The sequence below is a fragment of the Macrobrachium rosenbergii genome, chromosome 35 (assembly GCF_040412425.1).
Source record: "Macrobrachium rosenbergii isolate ZJJX-2024 chromosome 35, ASM4041242v1, whole genome shotgun sequence".
NCBI classification, from domain to species: Eukaryota; Metazoa; Arthropoda; class Malacostraca; order Decapoda; family Palaemonidae; genus Macrobrachium; species Macrobrachium rosenbergii.
The window spans coordinates 443,504-467,650 of NC_089775.1; the positions used below are offsets into that span (position 1 = coordinate 443,504).

Consider the following 24,147-nt stretch of genomic DNA (forward strand, 5'->3'; position numbering starts at 1 on the left):
TTATATATATATATATATATATATATATATATATATATATATATATATATATATATATATATATATATATTCAAATTAAAGAGACTACCTTTTGGACAAATATTACAGTGCATTCAATGAAAGAAAATAAACAAAAATTCCATATTATTTACATATTAAAAAATTACCTGAACCAAAACATCAACTCAACTGCTTTTGGAAAACATCTAATAAATATAAAATAAATAAATACAAAATAATAATAATAATATGACACCCATTGACTCCCCACCCAGAAAATAAACAGACCACTTGACCACATTCCCAAGATACCCAACAGTGCCCCGAAAGTGCCCGATACCCACAGATTTTGAAAATGCGGTGCCTGTCCATATTGCGAGGAAGTCACTTCGAAGTCGCCACAGTTCGAAGGGAATAAGACAGGTCTCATTAAGTTCGTTGTATCGATAATGCGCAGGAGAAAAATCCCTCCACTGCGCAGGTTTGTGATCGAGGTGGCCCAGAGATTTTCGTCCAAAAAGCCACGATGATTCGACCGGGGGCCAACCAGCCCAATCACGGAGGTTACCTATATTATGTTTTGCCAGTGGAAGGTCGATGGTAGGTATATGCATGTAGAGAGAGAGAGAGAGAGAGAGAGAGAGAGAAAATGATAAGTTATACGAGAGAGAAAGAGAGAGAGAGAGAGAGATGGCAAGTTATACGAGAGAGAGAGAGAGAGAGAGAGAGAGAGAGAGAGAGCTGCGACCTATTTTAGAAAATCATTCATAAATTTAATAATCATATAGTTTTACTTGATATTCAAATCACCTATAAAAGCTTGCTTGCTCGCAAGCAAGCGCGCTTGCGTGCGCTCTTCCTCGCTAACAAGTTCATATATATATATATATTTTTCAAGAATTGCATGAGAAATTAATTAGATTATTTTAGGTTATTCAAAATAACTCCATTTTGGGCCAAAATGTAATTTATCCAAATGTATTCATACATTAATAACTGTCACTCTATCACCTCTCTAACTTAGTTATGACCAGATTGCCCCTCCCTACCGCCTACCGAGGCTGGTGAATGCCTAATTGATTTACTGTAATCATGCACAAATTTATTTGTGAATATTGAAAATGTATTTTTCTGAATAAATATGAATTATTTTAATATAACATTATTCAGTAAACCTATAAAAATTATATATTGTAATTTTTATAAATTTATTGAATAATATATACAAAAAATTACAATAATATCAAACGGATTTATTGCAAATAAACCCGGTTACTAAAATGTATGAAAAATATGTTACTGGGATTGAAAGAAGATTCTCTCTCTCTCTCTCTCTCTCTCTCTCTCTCTCTCTCTCTCTCTCTCTCTCTCTCTCTCTCTCTCTCTCTCTGAAAGATTTTTAAGCTGCTCAAGACTGATTCATAATTATTTAAAACTCTCCTTTCCATAAATTGCAAGAGACGTAATCTTTAATCTCTCTCTCTCTCTCTCTCTCTCTCTCTCTCTCTCTCTCTCTCTCTCTCTCTCTCTCTCTCTCTCTCTCTCTCCCCTTGGACAGACGGCTGTTGGCGACAGACAGTCTTGGCGCCGCCGATGCCACACCCTGTGGGTATAAATCAAGAAGGGTGTGGGGGGCGGGGTAAAGGCATTTTGGGGGGCTCCGCCCCCCCTTAATAATGCTGTCATTTTCGTCCTAGGCCTCTTTGGAGATTTCTTCTTAGGTTTGAGTAGGCCTGCTTTTAATATAGTGTTTGTGTGTGTGTGTGTATATTAGAGAGAGAGAGAGAGAGAGAGAGAGAGAGAGAGAGAGAGAGAAATACATATATATTACAGGAATCTCAGAGTATCATAATTTAATATATTTTGGCTCCTTTGTCAATAATAATAATAATAATAATAATAATAATAATAATAATAATAATAATACCATTGAATAATAGTGGCAATGAACTCAGATTCAAAATATCATCATCATTTTGAAGCAAGGCAGAATAAAGACAGTCGTCTGCATTTATAAAGGCGCCGTCGTTACTTCCATACCATTGACTGTTCCTGCATTGCTCTCTCTCTCTCTCTCTCTCTCTCTCTCTCTCTCTCTCTCTCTCTCTCTCTCTCTCTCTCTCTCTCTGCAGAATTCCCCCTCGCTTACATCCACGTAAGAGAGATTAGAAGTACTTTTGTACTCTCGGACCTTGTGTACACTAAGGCTTTGAAGTGCTTCCGTTGAGAGAGAGAGAGAGAGAGAGAGAGAGAGAGAGAGAGAGAGAGAGAGAGAGAGAGAGAGAGAGAGAGGGAGAGAGAGAAATACATATATATATATATATATATATATATATATATATATATATATATATGACTTGTAATTTAAGTTGAAACAATCTCTGCCCAAAAAACTATTTTGTACCAATCATTATTATTATTATTATTATTATTATTATTATTATTATTATTATTATTATTATTATTATTATTATTATTATTATTATAGTGCCTCAATTTGTTTATACATGCTTAAGCCTTATTCCCCTTAGATTAAAAAAAATCCTCATTAGTCGACAGCCCTTTAAAAAAATACCAGGCAATTAATCCTATGGCTGACAGCTGCTGCTCGTTCGTGATCGTAATTATCATTTATTGATTCATTTACTTGTTTTCGTTCTCGTAAATACGTCTATTTGTTTCTTCTTTTATTCGCGGCATGCCTCGTTGTGACCCGTGAACCGTAACTGGTTTATTTTTTTAATTTAAGCAGCGTCTTTAATTTTTTTTTTCGCGGGTGCGTAGACTCTCTCTCTCTCTCTCTCTCAGCCCATTAAACCCACCTCATATGTAATTTGACCCTTAAGGTGTCATTGTTTAAGGGTCATATCTCCTCATGGCGGTTTGTGTGTGTGTGTATGTGTGTTATTAGTGTTTGTTTGTGTTAGGGGGGAGGGGGGGGTATGTGGACGTATGTGAAGTCATAATGAATTTTATTAAGGCTAAAGAGTAAAAATCCTTAATAACAATAATAATAATAATAATAATAATAATAATAATAATAATAATAATAAACCAAACTTTATTTACAAATAGATTCTTCTTAAGAGTTTTATTAAGTAAATATATATATATATATATATATATATATATATATATATATATATATATATATATATATATATAATTTATTATTAAATTTAATACAGAAAACTAATTTGTCAATATTTTATTCCTTTCAAAGGTGTGAAAATCATTTTATTGTCAATATTCTTTCAGAAGTATAATTAATCCTGTAATTATTATTATTATTATTATTATTATTATTATTATTATTAGGTGAGTCATGGAGACAATTTAAGCTTAACTGGTCTGTTTATCCAAGAGCCACTAACTACGTATGACTACAGTGGCTGCATCTGTCATTTTTCCACACTGACAAATCAGGTTTTATCGATTCAGAACTTGTCAGATTAGGAAGTGAGTCAAGTGTCTTTTAATATCACTTCTGTAAGTCAGGGTTTGTGACTGACATTCCTGACCTGCGTCTGACACTTTTGTGAGTTTTTTTGTCATTTTTTTTGTCACAAAAAAAAATGACAAAAACTCACAAAAGTGTCAGAATTTGTCAGATTGGAAGTAAGCCAATTTTTTTTTTATATAGTTGCTTCGTTAGGTTTAACTGACAGGTTTGTCAGTTCTGGGTCACTTTTTCTGTCTATACGTAACACCCAACAAGCCACCTCTTCCCGCACTTACGAAGTGCGAGCCGCTTTAGAACTCTCTCCCTTCTTCCGTTCTCCCACCAAATAGGAACGCAGGTAATGTCAATAAAGAACTTTCGGTCGAACTTGGGATGGTTTTCACAAGGGGTGGGGGTGCGGGGAGAGTCGTGACGTATAAGGCCTGCTTCGATTATTCCGGGCGTGACATTTGAGAGAGAGAGAGAGAGAGAGAGAGAGAGAGGAGGAATGCGAGAGAAAGGAGGAATGAGAGAGAAAGGAGGAATGAGAGAGAGAGAGAGAGAGAGAGAGAGAGAGAGAGAGAGAGAGAGAGAGAGAAAGGAGGAATGAGAAAGAGAGCGAGAGAAAGGGCAATGAGAGAGAGAGAGAGGAGGATTGAGAGAGAGAGAGAGAGAGAGCTCAGTTAATTCATATCCCCATCTTTACCGACCCTGCCATTTTTAGAGAGAGAGAGAGAGAGAGAGAGAGAGAGAGAGAGAGAGAGAGAGAGAGAGAGAGAATCTCCAGTTAAAGACTGACAGATCACTCAGACGTGACCTTCACTTTAAACTAAGCAACGTTATTGTGACGAGTGTTTGAACGCACGCCCAAAATAGCCCATTCCCGAACGACACGCCCACTCCTGAGGTATGTACACGCCCCCACCCCGACCCCGGGGCCTCCATTGAGGATTGACTGATCGATTTGTGGCCACTGAAACTGGCGTTGCAGCGCCTACACTGAGAGAAAAACACGCAACCGATTTATTACTTTTGTTATAAAGGTTCCATTTGTTTTTATATAAGTGAAACAGTTAGTTGGACCCCTAAATTGTTTCTAACCTTCTACCTGCATAACTTTGTGACTCCACTACCGTCTTCCGTGTTCCCAATTTAGCCACAGCTCGCCCTGTATGAGAAGCGTAAGAAAAAATTAAAAAAAAAAAGGTTTTCTGTGTATGATATTGCGTTCAGCTCCCTCCTTTGTCCAAAGGTCAGACCAGTTCGTATTAAAGATGACAGACCCACACCAGAGAGAGAGAGAGAGAGAGAGAGAGAGAGAGAGAGAAAGCATCTCCCAGCCAGGTGGGCGTAACGCAAATTCGGGTCTCGGCGATATTGCAAGTCTCCCATTACTCGAACTTTCTCATTTTAATTCTCTTTTTGTCTGTTTATCTCTCACGCCGTTCCACCTTTCTGGGCCAAATTGTTCTTTGTGTGTTCTTTGTTCGTATTTTTATTTAGCCTCGTCACAAGAGGAGGATTTCACTTTGTTTATGGGCGTCATTTGTTTTTAGGGGAGTGAATCGTACGTATGGAATTCAAAAATCTGTCCAGAACATTCTGTCAATTTGGGAATAATATGAAGGGTAGTATTTCGACCCAGACAGACCTAAAATTGATAAATTAGGGAGAATAGATTTATAGTTGATAAAATGAATTAATTTAATTAGTATTTCTTTAATTCTTTGGTTTTCGTATAAATAACAGATGAAGTTATTTACGAAACATGAATCATTATCTTGGACTGAAATCGTCCCACTGATTGAATTGATAAAAGTTCGAGAATTCTCATCAGAATCTTCTCTCGAACTTTCCTCTATAGCTGCCATCTTCTGAGATTGCTGCTAAGGAGAGAGAGAGAGAGAGAGAGAGAGAGAGAGAGAGAGAGAGAGAGAGAGAGAGAGAGAGAGAGAGAGAGAGAGAGAGAGCACAAGTCGTTCCCGCTCCCCACGAATCTATTCGAATATGATTGGATTGTCGCCAAGGGAGGGCAGATTGTCCGTCATCCTCCCAAGATCTAGATCCCAACTTCCTAAGGAGCACATCCTTGCAAGATGGAAGGGAGGGGGAAGGGAGGGAGGGAAGGGAGAGGGGTCTTAAATAATAGAGGGAGGGAGGGGGAGAGAGAGAGAGGGATTGGAGATAGGGGCTTAGGATTCTTTATGACTTTTTAATCCTACTTGTGGCGTGGAATCCCACGCACCTCTATTGTCAGAATGGACATTGGCTGCTGCCGTTGGGTTTGATTGTCGTATTGTAAGAGAGAGAGAAAGATGTTTCCTTGTTAAGTCTTCTGAGAGAGAGAGAGAGAGAGAGAGAGAGAGAGAGAGAGAGAGAGAGAGAGAGAGAGAGAGAGGTGGTTTCATTAGTCAAGATTTCTGTCAAAAAAGAACCAAAAATTCCCTTGTTAAAAATCTTTGAACCGTGAAAAAGCAAGTGTGTCGAAAAAGATGGAACTCGCCTTCTATAAAAAGGGAGAAAGTTCTCTCTCTCTCTCTCTATCTCATAGGGTGAGAGACATGTCATTATGAGGTTCAGTGAACAGGAAACAGCCCAGTGGGTGTGGCTTCCTATGATTAGAGGAGGATATGAATTTTAAAGGATTGAGAGAGAGAGAGAGAGAGAGAGAGAGAGAGAGAGAGAGAGAGAGAGAGAGAGAGAGAGAGACACAAATACTGCCAACTTATGCCCTACAAAGGTACAGGGCAATTGCTTTAATGGGTTCCCTTCATAAACACATATTTCCTATAACATTCATGAACTGTTTTCCTAATAATTTTTTATTTAAATCTATAAATATAGAAGATCCTGTGCCCTATTTGAAAAGCACTTATAGGACCATGTGGCATTACAATAGAATTAGCATGAATTACAAGGATATTGTTGCAAAATACTTCCTAACTTTTGAAATTCCTCTTACGAATCTTCCATCGTTCAAAGGGCATGTCCGCTCCTTCCTTCAGGCTGAAGCCGCCCCACGCTTTTTACTCTAGACTTCATTCCTGGGCAGGATACAGACATTAGGTTTCTTGTCCTGATGCCCTCTGTGCTTTAGATTCCTGGAATCGGACGTAGGTACCTTAGAAATTATAAAACAAACTTGTAGACTCACATTAATGTATATTTGTGATGTGTGTCAACCCTTATATCTTCCAGAGCTATGTCCCCCTTTGACTTAGATCTGGAAGGGCCCTTTTAAAGGGGGATGGGTGAGAGAAAGTGGTACAGGAAGTACTGTATGTAAGCTTATTCAGGGCATTTTTTGGTCTTTGTGTACGAATGGACTGTTTAATGAAGTGTTGACTGATGCGTTTGTCAAACACAAGTGTATAACTGTTTTTCTCTGGGTTTAATTTCATTAAATTTTTTATAATGTTCAGGTCGTTTTAGTGATTCTTTAAGTAGGCAAATGCAGTTTGACCACATGTACAATAGTACCCAGCATTATATTACATGTCAGGGTTATATTTCAAAACTAAGACAGGTAATTTTAACAAGTTTTTTAATGTTGTAGAACATAAATCTTATTGTTTCTTTATTGGTACGTCAGTCCAAAAGTATGTAGTGCTGTAGTTTGAGTTCCAAGAGAGAGCTAAATTGAATACCTTAGGTACATAATTTTTTAACATTTATTCTGTAACATAACAAGTATAAGGTACATAATTCATAAATCCCATACTCATTTGTAATCCTGTAATCACAGAACTGGTCAGGTGGCAAATAGCATTAGACAATTAGTGCTCGTTTTGTACCTGCCAAATTATAGCCACATTTCAAAGGATATTTTTTGTAAAAACAAAATTGATGCTGTTTGCACATTTAGTAATGAAGTTTGAATTTATGTAATGTACACTGATGTATTATATTTTTTCTAAACAGATGAACATAATATTTTTAACAACGAATGGCGAAAAATATGGGATATTAGTAAAGATTGTTTTTTAGACAATTCTGATTACAGTAGACAGTTATTTTTACAGTTTGCGGTGAAATACGTTTTGACCCCCAAGCAAATTCAACTTTTGCAAATCCTAATTTGTCATGTATGCATATGCAACATCCATGTTGACTGATATAAGTATTTATAAAAATAATCTTATAGCTCCATTTTCAGAACTGTACTCTGCACAAATCACTTTTTACTGAATAGGACACATTAACCTTCTTAGATACCAAGGTTGCCTTTTATATTCATGTCCTTTTTTCGTAAATAACCTTCTCTAGGTCAATACACATTAATATTTAAATTAGTTTGGGGTTTTTGATACTAGTTTTCTACCATCTATCTCATCTTTCTTTTAACCCCTCGTCCAATCTACCTGCCCCATCTTTTCATGAACCTTTTAATCTAAATTCTATTACATATATTATATTTCAAAAGATACAGGTAATTTTAACACATTTTTATGGTTGTGGAACAATACTTATGGTTTCCTTATTGATGTGTCAGTCAGAAGTATGTAGGATATATTTTAAATTATGAGAGGGCCACGTTGAAAACCTTAGGTACAGTACACATGTAATTTCTTAACATTTATTCTGTAACGTTACGAATGAGGTACATAATTCCCTCACACATTTCTAATAATTACAGAACTGTGGCCTACTCGTTTTCACAAATAGCAATAGTAGTCACATTTCTACGGATGTTTTTCGTAAAAACAAAATTGATGCTCTTTGCAACACTTCTTAATGAATTTTGAATTGCTGTAATGTACAGTAATGTATTTTTTCTAAAACATAATATTTTTAACAATGAATGCAGAAAAATATGGGATATCAGTAAAGTTTCTTAATTAGACAATTCTGAATTCCATCACAGTCTGATTACAATAGACAGTTTTTTTTTTTTTTACAGTTTATGCAGTAAAGTATATTTTGACCTCCAAGCAAATTCATCTTTTGCAAATCTTATTTTGGTTCGTATGCATATGCAACATCCATGTTGATTGACAAGTTGGATTTCCTGCAACAAGAAGAAGGATTAAGTGTTGATTAAGTGTACAATCAAACCAGGTTTTGAGATTTACTAAACAGTTTCAGAATTTAGAATGTGTCGATCAAATGAACAGTTTACAATATTAGCTAGGTTGAGTTGTACACCTATAAACAGTACACTATATAAAGTTTATATAGAGTATTGTACTTTGTTATAGTTCCATTAACTTTGTACAAGTGGCCTTTATATTACATACAAATTAAGCGTCTTAAGTATTACTTTACTTTTATTTTTATATCAAAATCATACATATCCTTCTCTGGGTCCTTAAATAATAATAATAACCAGTTTGGTATCCTGTCTACCAGTTTTCTACCAGCTGCTACATATTTCTTGCACTCCATCGTCCATTCTTCCTGCCCCATCTTGCTGTGAATCCGTAATCTAGAGATTTTTAGTGCATAGCAATGATTGAGTTGCTTTGGAGATTATTTGTAACAAATTCAGTGTCACTTTTTTTACTTTAAAATGGGAACCAGGCAGAATTAAACAGTGGCTTGTATATTATGGTACTGAAAAAACTTTCACATACAAAGACACCTTCAGTTTACAATATGTTTTAATTTTCTCCAAAGTGGGAAGTTAAGTTTCTCTGCCTGAAGATCGTTACGAAAAATGATTTATTTAAACGGATGGAATAGGCACCATCTTGTCCTGCTCACTTCTCTGGGATGCCAGGTGCAATCCTACTCGATCCTAGGGTTGCTGCAGCTTTTAATGGGTGTCATCCTCCTCTCTTGTGGTCACCACACTGGCCTGACCAGCACTGTCCACTTGCTGCTGCCCTTGGTTCTGTTATTCACCATCTGCTACCCCACCTGGCTTCTCCAGAGTCATCTGCCACTGTCTAAATGCCATCTTTGATTGGCCTAGCCTTGCCACCCCTTTGCTTACCCCCTCATCATCATTCTGCTGTGTGTAGTGGCAGTTACTATGCTGGCCAGCTCCCAGTGGCTTTCCTGAGTCATAAATATCATTTGTCATTAGTGTGTGGGTGACATTATCTTCATAATTAGCTCCTTTGGCATGTCTCTGTAGATCTCATAACTTCCCCGGCAGTAGCTTGACTCACTCTGTTCTGGGGTGATAGTCTTCTGTTTTAGCTTCTTGCGCCCACCAGCTTCCTAGTGCTTTCCTCCCTTGCCTGCCTAGTGTCCTGCCTAGTGTGCCTGGGGCTAGGCAGACAAGCAGGTGGATGATCAATGCTACTAGGCAGGACAGAGGGATCTCCATTTATTTGACCTTGTACTGCGACGGACTTGACAAACATCAACCCTGTTTGACCTGGTGTTACCAACTGGTCAGGTGTCCTCCTCAAACTCTCACTGCTGTTGACTTGCATGCCATGCAACCTGCTGGCTTTACAGGTGTCATGCTTAACCTGCCACTGCCGATTTGCCCGACGTCTGGTCCCACTCGACCTCTTGCTGGCTTGCATGGTGTCCTTTTTTTGCCCAAAATCCTGCTCAGCCTAGTACTGACGCAGACTTCCCAGGTGTCAGGTTCTACACCATGCCACTGCTAGCTCGCCAGTATCCTTTGATCAACATCGGTCTTGTGTGATTATTTAGTAGGCCTGCTGCTATCTCCCTGGCTACCTACTTGACCTGCTTATAACATGCCATGCTCTCTAGAAGTAGATCAGTCTCTGGTTAAGTCAGGAACATAAACCCATACAGGTCTGTAACAGGTTAAGGAGGATATTGGTCGTGGACCAACCATCGTCCTTCCTGGCTTGAAGTTGTCGACGCTTACCATAAGCCATTTTCCATCTGGTGATTGCCTGGTGTTGTTCGCCACGTGCTGCTTCCACAAAATCTCTCTCGATCTGGTACTTGTCCTAATTTGCACATCCTCCTTCTCCTGTCCTTTTGTGGCCCACCACCATCCAGTTGTTTAACGTGTTTGCTGTTTGGCATCAACCTAGCTTTCCCAAGTTCGTGGTATCACTGTCCTTGTGCCCAAGATACTGCTGGGGTGCCTATTATTAGTCAACTGATGACCTGTCCAGTGTGCCACTTCACCAGCTGTTAGCTTGTCGTCTTGACATCCTGCTTGGCCTGACCTGCTCAGTGTGAGACAGGCTAGGTAAGATTCCAGAGGCAACAGCAGTGAGTTAAGATATTGGTCATGTCCCTAGTTTCTCCAACACCAGTCTTCTCGCCGCTGCGGTTTTGTCCTCGACTCGATCACCGATTCTCAACCTTCTGGCCTGCATGGCAAATCTTTCTCATGCTGCTTATTTCCTTGTCCAACCCACTGCTTGTTCCCGTATCATAACGGCACTCTCCTCTACTTGCTGCTCAATTCTCAGTCTTTAATGAGTGGTGCTTTGCACGCTGCTTGCCATCGTCTCGCCTTTGCCATCCTATTCTGTAGTTCTGCAACATCAGGGAAGTTATTATTTTCTCTGGGAAATCACTTTACATCAATGCTGTATCAAGGGATATGAGTCGAATTGTATCATCAGGAAGGATTTCTGGTGTCTTTGAACCATTTTAGTTGTAAGTTAGTTTTGACAAGGCAGTTTGATGGTTTAGAATGTTATGTGAGTGTCTGTAAAAGACAAACATTAACAATAAAAGGCATACTTACCAGTGATTAAGAGACTTCGACCAATAAGGCAACTGACGATACTAATTGCCACAATACTGTACATTCATGAATGGGTCCTTTCGTAGGAACCTGTAAAATAAAGGTTTGTATTTAGAAATGTAAAATAAAAGAGGTTTGAGAGGTTTGTATTTAGAAACATATAATAACCAGCCCTGTCTATGGGGAAAGTTACTTTTGCTGTGAAAATCAGCACAAAGGTCTAAGATTATTAGGCCAGAAGGTGATGTCAGTACAGTAATAAGGGTAACGGCCTGTTTGTTACATTCAATTATCTAAAAGTGACAATGATCACAGCACTGTTCTCCACCTAATGCTTGTCCCCAAATCGTGCACAGCAGTGTCCTACTCATGCTGAGTACATAACACTTTTTGTGGAACTGCTTTCCACCTGCTGTTATGAATCTGCTATTTCCTCAACCTATTCCTCAGTTCTCAAGTCATTTAGAGCTGCCCTTCACGTGGTACTTGCCATCTTGGATGGATGTGTCATCATCCATCCATCTCTTGTCCTCACCATCCTATTTTGTAGTGCTGCAGAAACACAAGAAATTATTCATTATAATTCCATCAGGAAACTCATTTTACATCACTGCTGTTTCAGGGGACAAGAGTTTAAATTGTATCTTGTCATCGTTCATGAGTTTGCTTGTATCTGCTATCATCAATAACGATTTCTGGGTTCATGGAACCATTTCAGGTATAAATCAGCTCTAAAAAGGCAATTAGCTACTATAGAAAGTTACATGAATGTCTGTGAAGGAAGGACATTGTTAGACTTACCAGTGATTAAATGACTTTGACCAATAAGGTATCTGAAGATTTTAATTGCCATCATGCCTGCACATTCACGAATGATCCTTTCATAGGTACCTGTAAAATAAAGGTGGTTTGTATTTGAAAATGTAAAATAAAGGAGGTTTGTCTTTAGAAACATATACTAACTAGAATTGTCTTTCAACGAAGTTATTTTTGGCTATGAAAAGCAGCACAAAGGTCCAAGAGTGTGAGGTGGTATCAATCGAGTAATAAGATTAACTACTTGTTTGTATATTCCGTATCTAAAATTGATGATCACAAAATTATTACCAATTTAAGAGAGAGTAAAATCTGATGGCTACAATATTAAATGGTTTGTGTTATTAGAATTTCCCATCGTATTTCATAGTGTTCTATGATACTTCTCAAGAATTATCATAGCGAATAGTGTGTTGAAGACTGGAGCGTATTTTTGTGTGATTAAAATACTACTATTGTTTTTTTATGTGAAATTTTGTTATTTTGTTTGTAGCTCACTGCATTTAAGAGACCTTTTAGCGCTCAGTTTTTGCCTGAATAATGTTATAAACTATTATCTTTGAATTAAAGACCTTTTATCCCTCAGTTTTTGCCTGAATAGTTTTTATCATCAATCTGAAAACCATATAAGGAATTGTTTTGAAAATACATGTCCATTCTAACATTCCCGTTCCATTCCAGCACGGAGAGCGGACGGGACAATCCGTTCCGACCAGATGGGGACATCTCCCGAGAGGCCGACGAAATCGTCCAACTCATCAAGTCAGGCCGCCCCCTGCAGGGTCAGCAGGGCCGCGGAGACGCCACAGACTCCATAGACAGTGGTCCCATCTCCCCCGACGGCAAGGAGGCCTCCTCGGAGCCCCTCATCTCCGCCAACGACGCCTCTCCACAGCAGCAGCAGATCCCCTCGCCCTTACCAGTGCCAACGCAAACCGTGGGGGCAACCACGACAGGTTCTCCAGGCAAGGCCGGCGCCAACGGCTCGGCCGCCCCCGACAACTCGACCCCCGGCACTGTCGAGGTCACCCACGCCACGGTGAAGCCCACGGATGCCGCCCACGTCGAACACGTCGTCATTAAGAAGAAGAGCAAATGCAACTGTTGTGTGATTCAGTAAAAGTGACGAGGGGGACTTTTCCAATCACCGACGGAACTGTGTAATACTTTGATGGAGGACTTGGCTTCGGGGGGGCTCCATTATCCAGTGAAAGACAGAGAGAGAGAGATAGAGAGAGAGAGAGAAAGGAGGTGGTGATTACTTGAGAAACTTGGGACTTACCTGTACGTGGAGCTAATCCTTTTTTTGGGGGCTAGAAGGGCGCAAGTGCGGTGTTGCTTGACTTATAACATGTGCTTTGTTTTCTTCTCTGCTGAGTGCACAATACACCATGACTCTACTGTCGAAGTGTTCCAAAGATGGATGAAATATATTTTATGTATAATTAATTTCATAAATAGTTCATTGCTATAGGTGAGAGAGAGAGAGAGAGAAAAAAGGGTTAATCATTCATTAACATAGATTGGCTTTTCACTTGACCCCGGGAAACACACTACAGAACCAGTTAGCCGATTGATAGGTGTTTTTTCATCTCGTGTTTTGTTCCTCACGTTAGCATCCGCCGCGCTGAGACGGATGATGTCTGTTGGCCAAAAACACGGCTCGCGAATCCACGGGGAGCCTCTTGAGTGTTGGGTAACCGGGCAGGTCTTTCTGAAGAAGACGACGTTCTTTCCTCTGCTTCGACTAAAAGGTGTTGGCTTTCATTCTGAAACGGTAATAACTCTCGTAGGAACATTGTAGTTGTTCATTTCCTCTCGGTTAACGGTTGCCTACTTCATGCACGTGCCTACAAGACCAAAAAACATTCACAGGTAGACCTAAGGTTCTCAAAACTGCCGGAGGTTATCGCAATGCTCCTCCGCGAGGCGTTCGAGAGAGAGAGAGAGAGAGAGAGAGCTCTTCCCGTAGCGAGCGGTGGCTTCGAGATACTCGTCTCTTTCGTGGTAACGTTCTGTCCCCCTACAATCAAAGCAATCACATATCCGTACATGTTGTTTGTCGAACTAAGGCTGAATGCAGTTACTAGGGTGTCTCTTTTAAGTGTTTTTGGCAAACAGACATTGAGTCAGCAGATATATTCATTAAAATTTTTTTTAAATTGTAACAGGGAATGTGGAAGGGGGAAAAAAAGGTGCTCGTAGGAATTTCAAAAGCCTCCAAAGGTATCGACTAGCAAGTTTACTCTACAATAGAGTACAAAGCGATAGGTATAAAGATTTTGGGTAGACGTTATCAAAGGAACCTCACTTACTCTTTCAATACTGAAAAATGATTCCTATGAACAATGTTATGACTTTTACCAATTTTAGCTTTCACAAAGCTATCAAGACTTCTCAAAATAAAAATTCCTTCATGTGCTGAACTGGGAAATAAGAGTTGTAGAGGCTCCTGAGGGGCTGTTGGTTTTAAAATATCTCAATAGTTGTCATACAGCAGGGTGTGATCGACTATTTGCTGAGGATGTTGGATCCTATTCCTGTCGCGGAAGGTTGGACACGAAAAATGTTGGTTCCTACGTCATGATCTGTAGATCTTGTTATAAACATTTGTTGCTTAGAGAGAGTGAGAGATGGAATGCTTCATTACAGATATATTCACGGTACAACAAATTGGCAAGCCAGTTCCGTTTCTCAAAGCGTTATGATCCCATAACCTTTTCCACAAAGCCTAGTGAAGAGATGACACCTTGGGAAAAAGAAATTCAACAAAAGTACAGGCAGTCATCTAAGTGCCTATAGAAAGATGCAATGGCAGCGATGGTCCATCGCTCGCTATTCCGTAGATCTTCTACTGCGTAGACTCTTTCCTTTTAGTTTCTGCCAATGAAATGACTGCGAGTCAGAGTTTTAAGAAGAGAGTGGTGGCCGTGACAGCAAGCAGGGATATCCATGGTGCTAGGGCTAGCGGGCCAGCCTTGTTGTCGTGGCAAGCCACCCGAAAAGTTTTTTTTTTAATCGAGAAAATGAAAAAAAAATGTGTTCACGATGAAGTTTGTAACTTAAGGGAGAGCAATAGCTTCTTTTATACGGAGAACGAAAGTGTTCAATGGGATTTCCAAGTCCCGCGATAGGATTCAACACTCAGTGTACCTCAAGAAGAAGGTTGCGACAAAGGTTAGTGTCTTTACCTGTACATAAAGTACCTTTATAAGATGTTTATGACTGCTATACTTTTAAAGAGAAGACCCTAATCGTAGGCAAACAATGCATTGTGAATACTTAGGAAACAAGCTCTACATCACTTTGTAGCTTATTTACTTTAATCTTTTTTTTTCTGTTCCGACGAACCTGACGCCAAGTTATTCACTACTTCTTGACGGAGGTTGGACGCTTTTGAACGAATACACGACAGTACTCTTCCCACGTTCAATACTATAAGCCGTTTGTGTTCTTTGTGGTGTTAGACAAGAGAGTTCTTTGTCACTAGCGTGGAGTGGGTGGAATTGAAGGATGCTTCAGCTATGCGGTATACAAGGAGCAGTAGGTCATCGTGGAAGGATATCCGTCTTCCATGACGACGATACGATGCAGATAGCTTGACACGGCCTCGTGTTGTGAGAGGTGCATTCTATAGACCTATACTCGTAGACGATACTTGTCTCCACACTGCGTGCAGGTATTGATTGACGATAGGTACATCAACTTGTCACGTTACATTAGACAGAGGTTGTCTAAATGTGTCTAAACTTGTCGACGCTGCTGATGTCATTAGACAGGGGAACCCACTAGACGCGTGGGCCTCCGTTATATTATTGTGATACAGTCAATTTGTAACTTTTTTGTTTTTTGTTTGTTATTCATGAAAAAAAGATTTATCAAATGCATGTTCCCATTTTGATGTGGAATTATTTGTTACCGTTTTATTTATGAGTGCACGTACGTACTCCGATTCGCCGTTCGGTTTTAAAACGACTGCTACTGAATATTTATTTTTTCCTCTTTACGTTGTAAGACACCTATTTGGGAGGAGGGTGGTGGTGGTTTGAACATCGGACACTTGTGAAACTTGTCAGTCATGTTGTAGATTACTAGGACCTTTGGAGAAGTTTATTTTTAATATGTGGTGTTACAAATGTCGTGGAAAAGTGGAACGGCGAGAAATTCTAGTGTAAAATCATCGCTAAGTGTAAATATACATACATACACGTACGCAATGCATACATGAACTTATGTAACGTGTATGTATATGTGTACACAGTAATTGGCTTTATTCTAGCTCATTAAAGACATAAGACTTCTAAGATGTTTAATTAAGATCTGAATAATATAATTTGTAGAACGTGAAGACTTACAGTAGAGGTTATTATTAACAACCGAGTTATATTATGACAATGTGGTATTATGATTAACTTTTTATATTAATAACCCCTCATAGGCCAGTATTTATATTTATTCTTGACATCTGATGGCACATTTTATCAAATTTTTATCCTAACAGCAATTCCTTTTCAAGGTGCAGCATTGTCAAAAAAATTATCCCACACTTAATAACGATTCAGATTATGAACGTACGTGAAAAAAATGGGAAAAGGAATACATTACATAATTTTTTTATAGGTTAATTTGTATACTGACGAAGATTTCAAAAGTAACAATACCAAACAGGACATTTCGTGATCTGGCAACGTCAGGAAAAACCGTGTGTACATAGTTAACGAATAAAGGTTCATATGTAAATTTGACATAAATTCATCATTGTAAAAAGCATATAGGAATAATGCACTTAGCTCCCTTTAAACAGAATACGTACAGTAACTACGTACAGTACTCTTAATGATGTCGTTCGCTTCCTCGAGAAGTATTTGATGGTGTTAATGAACTGTAAGAGATTAAGCCTTAATAACCATCGCCATTCAACCGATTCAGTTTTTTTTTTTTGGGGAAGGGGAGGACAACAAAATGCCTTCTAGAGGGACTCAAGTTGCAATGGTCAATTTGTACAATGTAACGAAACTCATATTCTCGTGAATCCAGCGCCCAGGTCGCGAGGAGACCCCGTACACATACACCCGCAGCATTCTATTTTACGTGCGTGCGTTTCTCTGCTCACGGCGTGGGTGCTGTCCAGCTCCTTTAGCATTGTTTAGGTGTCTTCAGGTCATTCGAGCAAAGGATGAAAGAGACGGAGGGTTTGGTGAACTTTCACGCTCGAAGTTTGCCAGCGTGAACTAAACTTCAAAAGCCACAACCAACCAGCGCGTTGATGATCATACTTACTTTCTTTTTAATCCTTCCTCTTACTGATTCAGTATATCGTTAACGTTTTAACTCTTGCGGATCTATATATATATATATATATATATATTTACCAACCATCATCATCATCATCATCAGTTATATAGCATATGAATATTAAGTGGAACTTTTGACAGCTGAGTATCAAAAAAAAAAAAAAAAACAGTATCTTCGACTCCAGGAAGAGGTTTTGTAGACAGTCATCTACATTAACTAACTCTTTGTTCCCACGTTGTATGAAACTACATAGAAATACGAGCCTTCTCAAAACTTTACTCGTGGCTTCATTGTACCGCCTCGCCAGAAATTTTAGGTATTTCAACGGCCCAGTACATACGGACGTTCCAGACGCTGCGTTTTTTCCCCTCAAGCTGATGAACCGATAGTCTCGACTACTCTTCCACACCTGGAACATCCTTATGCGCGTCGACACATCATGTTAGCTGCTTCTTGGTAGTCATCTACTACTCTTGGCCTGTCCGCTTGTGGCGTCGTAAGTGTGATATTGTGATATGGCCCACAGGCGTACCGCTCCGTTCAACGAGATCCCAAACGAGCTGCTGGAAACAGTCGGACTTTTCGTCAACTTCTCACGAGGGGGGGCGGGGGCGGGGGCGGCGGCCGCCCGAAGAACACCCGCGAAGCCGCCCTCTTCGGAAAGGGGGTGGGGAGGGAGGGAGGGGGGGTGTTAGATTTCACCAATGTCCTTTCTTCGGCGTTCTCAAGCATCTTGTCTATCCATGCCAGGGAGACCGAACGTCTGTTTAACGAAGCGTGTGACTGGCAGACTGGGAGGAGGAGGAGGAGGGGGGGAGGAGGAGGAGGAGGAGGAGGAGGAGGAGGAGGAGGAGAGGGGCCCGCTTGAAATTTCGTAGTGTGTCTTAAGAGGGGCTGCAAGTCGACAGGTCAAAAAAAAGTCACACCACCTGCATATGGCATTTTGTCGAACGTTCATTACGGTAGAGGTAATTATATGTATTTGTACCAAAATCATTGTGAGACATAAATAATTGCATAAATAAAGTGTTTGTTTTTCTGCGAGTTTCTCACTTACACCACCTCGTAGCCGCCTCAGTCCTCTTGGCCAAATGTAAGAAGGGAAATTCTGCTTTCGTTGGCTAAAATGATGACAAAGAGGACGTTGTGGCATACTTGGGTACATGTACTGTAATATCTTGCCAGGTTTGTCTTCAATCAGATTTTGTATTATTTTGTGTAACGGGATTCTGAAATGAGTTATTTCTGGTTGGCAATTAGAAGCTACAGCATAATATGTTTAGTTATGTCACCTAACTTTGCAGCTCAGCACTGCAAGTAATAGAATGAAAATAAAAAATAAGTGTGATTACAAACTACACCAGATACAAAACCATAGCTATACAGTAACTCAATGAAACAATTTCATACCATATTCAAAATATTATTAGATAGAAATATATGCACTAACCTCGCAGTTGAAGAAAATGGAGTGATGACAGTGTTCAATCTTTCAATTGTCCTTTAAAAAACAAGAGGAATTATTGTAATAGACACATTGTTAAATAAACTTAAAAACACATAAATAGTTCAAGCTAAAAGTAAGATGAGGTTTTTGCCTTTCTTCAAAACCATGATGAAAATCACTATTAAAAACCACTTTTTGAATGCAATGTGCAACTGAATTTTTAATGTACATTATTACTGTACTTATATAACCATAAATTATAATTCCATTGTGTATTCTGACATTAACTGGTATAAACAGTCTTTATTTATTACTATTGTTTTTAAATTCACGGTGACAAATGAATCAAGAAGTTAAAGAAGTTGACAGAAGATTGGAAAACGACGCAAAAGCAATGTTGCTTGGTGTTGAAAGCAAGCTACAAGAACCTTTAGCTTACATGCAAGGCAAATTATGCAATGGCACCCTCCGTAGATGTTTGTAGTGCAAAGGAACCCAAATTTTAGCAATGCAGAACTTAAAATGTAATATTTTTCTTTCTTTCAAGTACATATTAATTATACTTTACTAGCATGGTTGAAAAGATATGTATTTGCCTTTGAACTCAATGCTGGATAGAAGTTCCTGTCTATATACAAAACAAGCACCATACATGTGACTATCAAATTGCAATTATATGAAATATCTTCCAAAATATATTTCTTTCGATACAAACTCATCAATTTATATTTGCCTTCCCTGCAGTCACCATTTCCTTCAGACACTCCAAAAGAACACCTCCCTCACTGGTAGTTACCTCACTGTGTCATTTTGGCCGGGAACCAAAAAGGTGTTGGGTGAAGTGATGGCCTCTTCAGTGTCAGCTAACGGGCTTCAAATTCAAAAACTGAATTTGTTGCAGCATAAAAACCAATTTGCTTTCCTTTAACCTCACCTGCTGTAACAGCAAATTCTAGACGTTATGGCGTGACGCTCTCTCCTAAAAAACTCTTCAGTCAAAAGGTATCTTATCTTTATCTGTCTTGTTGATCAAGATTGCATCTGCCCAAACTATATGACGTAATTCCCTTGTGGGCCCACAGTACATCAGGGCTCCCTGGTTTAATTCTGCACTTTCAGGAGTAAGGATATCGAACCACTCGATCAATGCATCCACACGCGCCCTGACATCTGAGAGCTCTGCAGATGTCTTCGGTGGTTCTCTAATTTCTTCCTCTTCGTCAACTGAGTCATTCTACTTCTGAACAATATCACCTGTGAGCAAATGATATCCCGGGTCTTCCTAATCCACTTCTAACCAATCCCTGATTGGTTGATTGGTCAAGGTTTCACCAACTTTTCAGGCAGAACAGAAATCGCTGGATTCATAGCCTTGAAAGGCCTGAAGTTTCTTCCACACACAATGTTGATGGTTTCAGAGCCTTCCCTTCTGCAGCCCTGTTGAAAACGGCAGACCAGGCTGTATCAATTTAAATTATCTAGCATTTACCCTCCTCTGGCAATCCTCTTCACCTTCAGAATCTCCATCTTCAGGGAAGACCATTTCACTTAAAAAACAAGGTTCAATTCAGTACCCCATTGGCATAATAACCCCCCTAGTCAATAGGTTGTCAAGGGGAGTTTTGTTTTTAGGGAGGAAATTGCACTTAATCCTTCCAAACTCTGTCATCAGCTCTTCCTCAGCACAGTTACCCATCAAGATGATGCCACAACATGGTCTAGACAGATTTTAAATGCATTCTCTTGATGCTGTCATCTCTCCTGAATGCACGGTGGAAGAGATAGGACTTAATGATATTCGCAGTGAACCACACCACCTCCAGCGAAGAATAATAATGTGACGGCCTGGCAGAGCCAACGACATAGGCCTTTAGACAGCGGGAGCTGTCACATTGGTAAAACAAAAAGCTAAACTCTTGCTTGCCCTGCCTCAGGCATCGGACGTCACAACTCCCTGCAATTGCTTGCTTGTTCTGTGGTAGGGACTTTCAAAACAGGTCAGTCTCACTGAAGTTTAAATTTGTGTGAGGACATTCATGTTGCATGAGGTCCCAGACTTCTGACAGAAAGGGGCTACAGTACTTCTTTGGTGGGGTGCATTTCCAACCACTTGTAGTCCATGGTGGTTACCTGAACGCCATAGCCACTTTTCAGGTGCACGGAAGTCTCGTAACTTCCACTTTTCCATCGCTACCTTGGTTCCTCTGCCCGTGACACCTACTCTGCTTTGCCTGTGAAAACCACTGTCTCATGTTTGTTTCTCTGTGGCACCAGAACAGTATTTCTGGCAAAGCCACAAAGACACCTTTAGCTCTGTAAAGTCACTCGCCACTTGCTTGGTGCGACGAAAATCCTCGCAGACCTGAGAAGTGGTCCGCTTATTTCTTTTCCAATTTATTTAGAAGGTGTAGCTTCTGAGAAACTTGAATTCTTCCTGTTTTGCTTTGACTCATCAGCAATAAGAGGCTACAGGGAAAAGGTATTTTACATACCACTTTTAAAACTTGATGAATAATGAATTCATCTGCATTTTATATTCCTTTTCACAGAAAGTCTTACCACTTCAGGACAAGTGATTGTTTAATGAAACAAAGAAACATTGCAAAATCACTCGAGAAGAATTCGCGTAAGGAACTGTTTTCATACATTTCATTAGCAATGATTTGCTATACTTTATAGAGTGTGATTGTCTATCCTGGAATACAGTACATAGCTGCATGCAACGAGTTACACTGTGAGATCAACTGGTGGGATGCTTTCACCAAATACATACTGCAAGCACATAGCAATATGTAAGTGCAGTATGAACTTCTAACACCTGAGGAAAAAATAACCACACATTCTGAACTTGCAACAGCAAAAACAAAAGACTGCATTGATAACATAGTATTATACTGTTCTTCACAAGGAATAACCTATGCATACTTAGCGTATTAGCCAGATAAGTACGGAAGATGGGAAAAGGATAGAGATATCTCTTCAAATCCAAAAGTTCTGTAAGGTTAACGATACACAGTCCAGACAGGGCCATATCTCCATGATGGATACCTGAACACGTACACAACGAACTGGGTGACGCTTGCAGGATTGCAGGATTAAGGAAATCGTTACTGCTCTGACCATGAAACTAGCTAAAGCGAAAACAGAAGGCTGTCTTGATTTATAAGTTCCCTAGGGATGACTGCCCAGCAGAATAAGTCATCTGAAAGGTAGTGATCACTTCCCTGATGGGTGCATCTGGGATATGCCAATTATCCCACTCACCAAGACTAAGGCCTCTGGACTCAGATCTGGAAAAAGGTCGATCTATGACCCTTTTGCAAGTGTAGGTTGGTATTAGCTTGATGTACATATAATTTCCATGGAGTTAGAGCACGGATTCTTCTGTCAAGATCATTTTTACCCTTGGTATTCATTTCAAGAGCCCTAGAGCTTCAAGCTGGTTGCATTATCAAAGCAAATAAGACATCACTGCTTGCTCTCAAAAAACCAAACGTTTTCAAATCAATTTGGGGGTCAATTCACAGTAGGCAGAAGTGATTAAGGAATTACCAACCCCATTATACCCCATAACTCATCTTTGAAAATGACCAGTTACCTCTGTTATCTAGATAATCAAAAGATATTCATTCTTATTACAGTACTTGACCATGTTGGTAGACTATCTGGACCTCAATCCTATCCTGCTGCCATATTTCATTTGTGTAGCATTGCTTTATTTTTAAGCACATTATGCTTTATGTTCGTGAACTTTTTAATCACCCTAGTTAAATTCAACTGATTCAGTTAAATTCTGTACTTTTATTAGGCCTGACCATCTTTCTGCACTACCCAAGGAACTAGTTCTTCAGGGTCCATACTCAGCCACTTGATTGTGTTTAAACAATTTAAACAACCCTTCAATTAAGGTCTGGTTCCATCCCGCATATTTCTAATTCAGGCCTAATATTGGTTTGTGTAGCAACTACCATGGCAGATTCCTTTCCCTTGAAATTTTGCCAGCAAGACAAGAACACATGGTAGAACAAACTTGAACATATTCAAACAGGCTGAGCATACACTATTTAATACAGTTTTGTAACATTACAATAAGATGTTTCAATGCTATATTTGCTTAATATCATTTTCAGTTGCCCCGCTATCATGTAACAATGCAGAGTCTTCCTGCCAATGTTTTGGCACGCATTTGGGCATCTCTGCGTTCCGTGCGGCCAGTCTCTCTGTAGCCAGCATGGCGATACAATATACTGTATTAAAACTATTAAAAAGATGATGTGTGGTCCATTCTATATGAAATCCTTAACACCTTCTGCAACTCCAGAATGTGTCAGACGCACTTTTTGGGGAGTGTCCGGATTAAGAACTGAATGTTTTCTGAGCACCTACACAACTGTGGTTCTTCCTTCCAGAACCACGTCCTCTCTCAGCATGGAAGTTTCCAGGCCACACACCTTTCTGGAAAAAGTCTCTTAAGCAACCATCAGTAAGTTGATGCAACGCCAGACGTCCCTTTCCAAAAACCAGCTCCTGTCAAGTTCTCCGGTGGTCAGTGGAGTTGCAAAAAACGTCTCCTCTACAGGAGAAGAAAACGCTCACATTACTTAAGGTTCTTTGCAGTTTTACTTTCATTCCCTTTACTTTACCTCCTTTCATAGTCTCTCTCTTCCATCTTACTTCCCATCCCCTCCTAACAATTGTATTCCGAGGGGCTTTCCTCCCGTTACACCCCTAAAACTTTTCAAGTCTCGATTTCCCTCTCAGCACTGAATGACCTCAGGTCATAGATGGCCTTCGGCCTAAATTTGACATTCCGGGGAATCAATTCCCAACTCCACCTTAATTAAATCCCTTTTTTTGTCTGTCCAAAGACCAAGCAGAGAGAGAGACGAGGTGGGGCAGAGATGTGGGCTTGAGATGGGACCTCACCCACTCCTCTAGAAAAGTAAAAACACTGCCACTTTGTGTCTCTGGTATTCAAGCCAAAAGTCTTGCTACTGGAGATGAAGGTTAATGATGAGCCTGAATCTTAATCAGCATCTTGTGAAGATACAGGCTGCTGGGGGTACAAAAATAATTGTTTTTCTTGTCCCTGTAATATACTGAACAACTTATGAAAAATAATAAAGGTATGTCAAGCTTCACAACCTAGTTTGGAGTTGATAGCACCAGCTAACAACCTCTGTACCAAGCTTCAACAACTGTTTACAACCCTGAGAATAATTCTATACAAAAGGCAGTGGTTTGTATTTTTGTAGGGACAGAAAAGGCACCAACACAAAACATTAAAACATCTTCCGACATACCTTCGAAGTCTGGCTTGAGCACAAATGGGTCACAACGAGTCCAAGAATCCAACGCAGAGAGAGAGAGAGAGAGAGTGTACGTAGCAACCGTCACCTGTAAATATCATTACCAATTAATTCCTTGCTCATTTCTTTGAAATAGCTGCTGTTGTTTCTTAAAAATGCATTCTTGTACCCCGGGGGAGGCCTAGTGCCATCAGTGCACCTC

The 24,147-nt window shown here is 39.7% G+C and overlaps 1 protein-coding gene and 1 long non-coding RNA gene across 16 annotated transcripts in view; one reads left to right on the top strand and one right to left on the bottom strand.

Moving 5' to 3' along the window:
• The window catches only part of LOC136856274 (neurofilament heavy polypeptide), a 264,779-nt gene extending 248,584 nt beyond the window's left edge, over positions 1-16,195 (top strand). For all 14 annotated transcript variants that reach the window (XM_067133979.1, XM_067133983.1, XM_067133974.1 and 11 more), the window contains one exon: positions 12,576-16,195. In XM_067133979.1, the coding sequence (XP_066990080.1) occupies positions 12,576-13,014 (439 nt within the window). In that variant the 3' untranslated portion in view covers positions 13,015-16,195. The remainder of the gene's footprint in view (positions 1-12,575) is intronic.
• Positions 8,499-11,986, bottom strand: LOC136856275 (uncharacterized). 2 transcript variants are annotated; one of them, XR_010858296.1, is made up of 3 exons: positions 11,407-11,630; positions 11,079-11,168; positions 8,499-10,864 (listed from the first exon to the last, which is right to left on the bottom strand). It is a non-coding gene; the product is annotated as an uncharacterized lncRNA (long non-coding RNA). The 2 variants fall into 2 exon arrangements; XR_010858297.1 differs by lacking the exon at positions 11,407-11,630 and adding an exon at positions 11,880-11,986 and having other exon boundaries at positions 8,969-10,864.
• Positions 16,196-24,147: the final 7,952 nt, after the last annotated feature.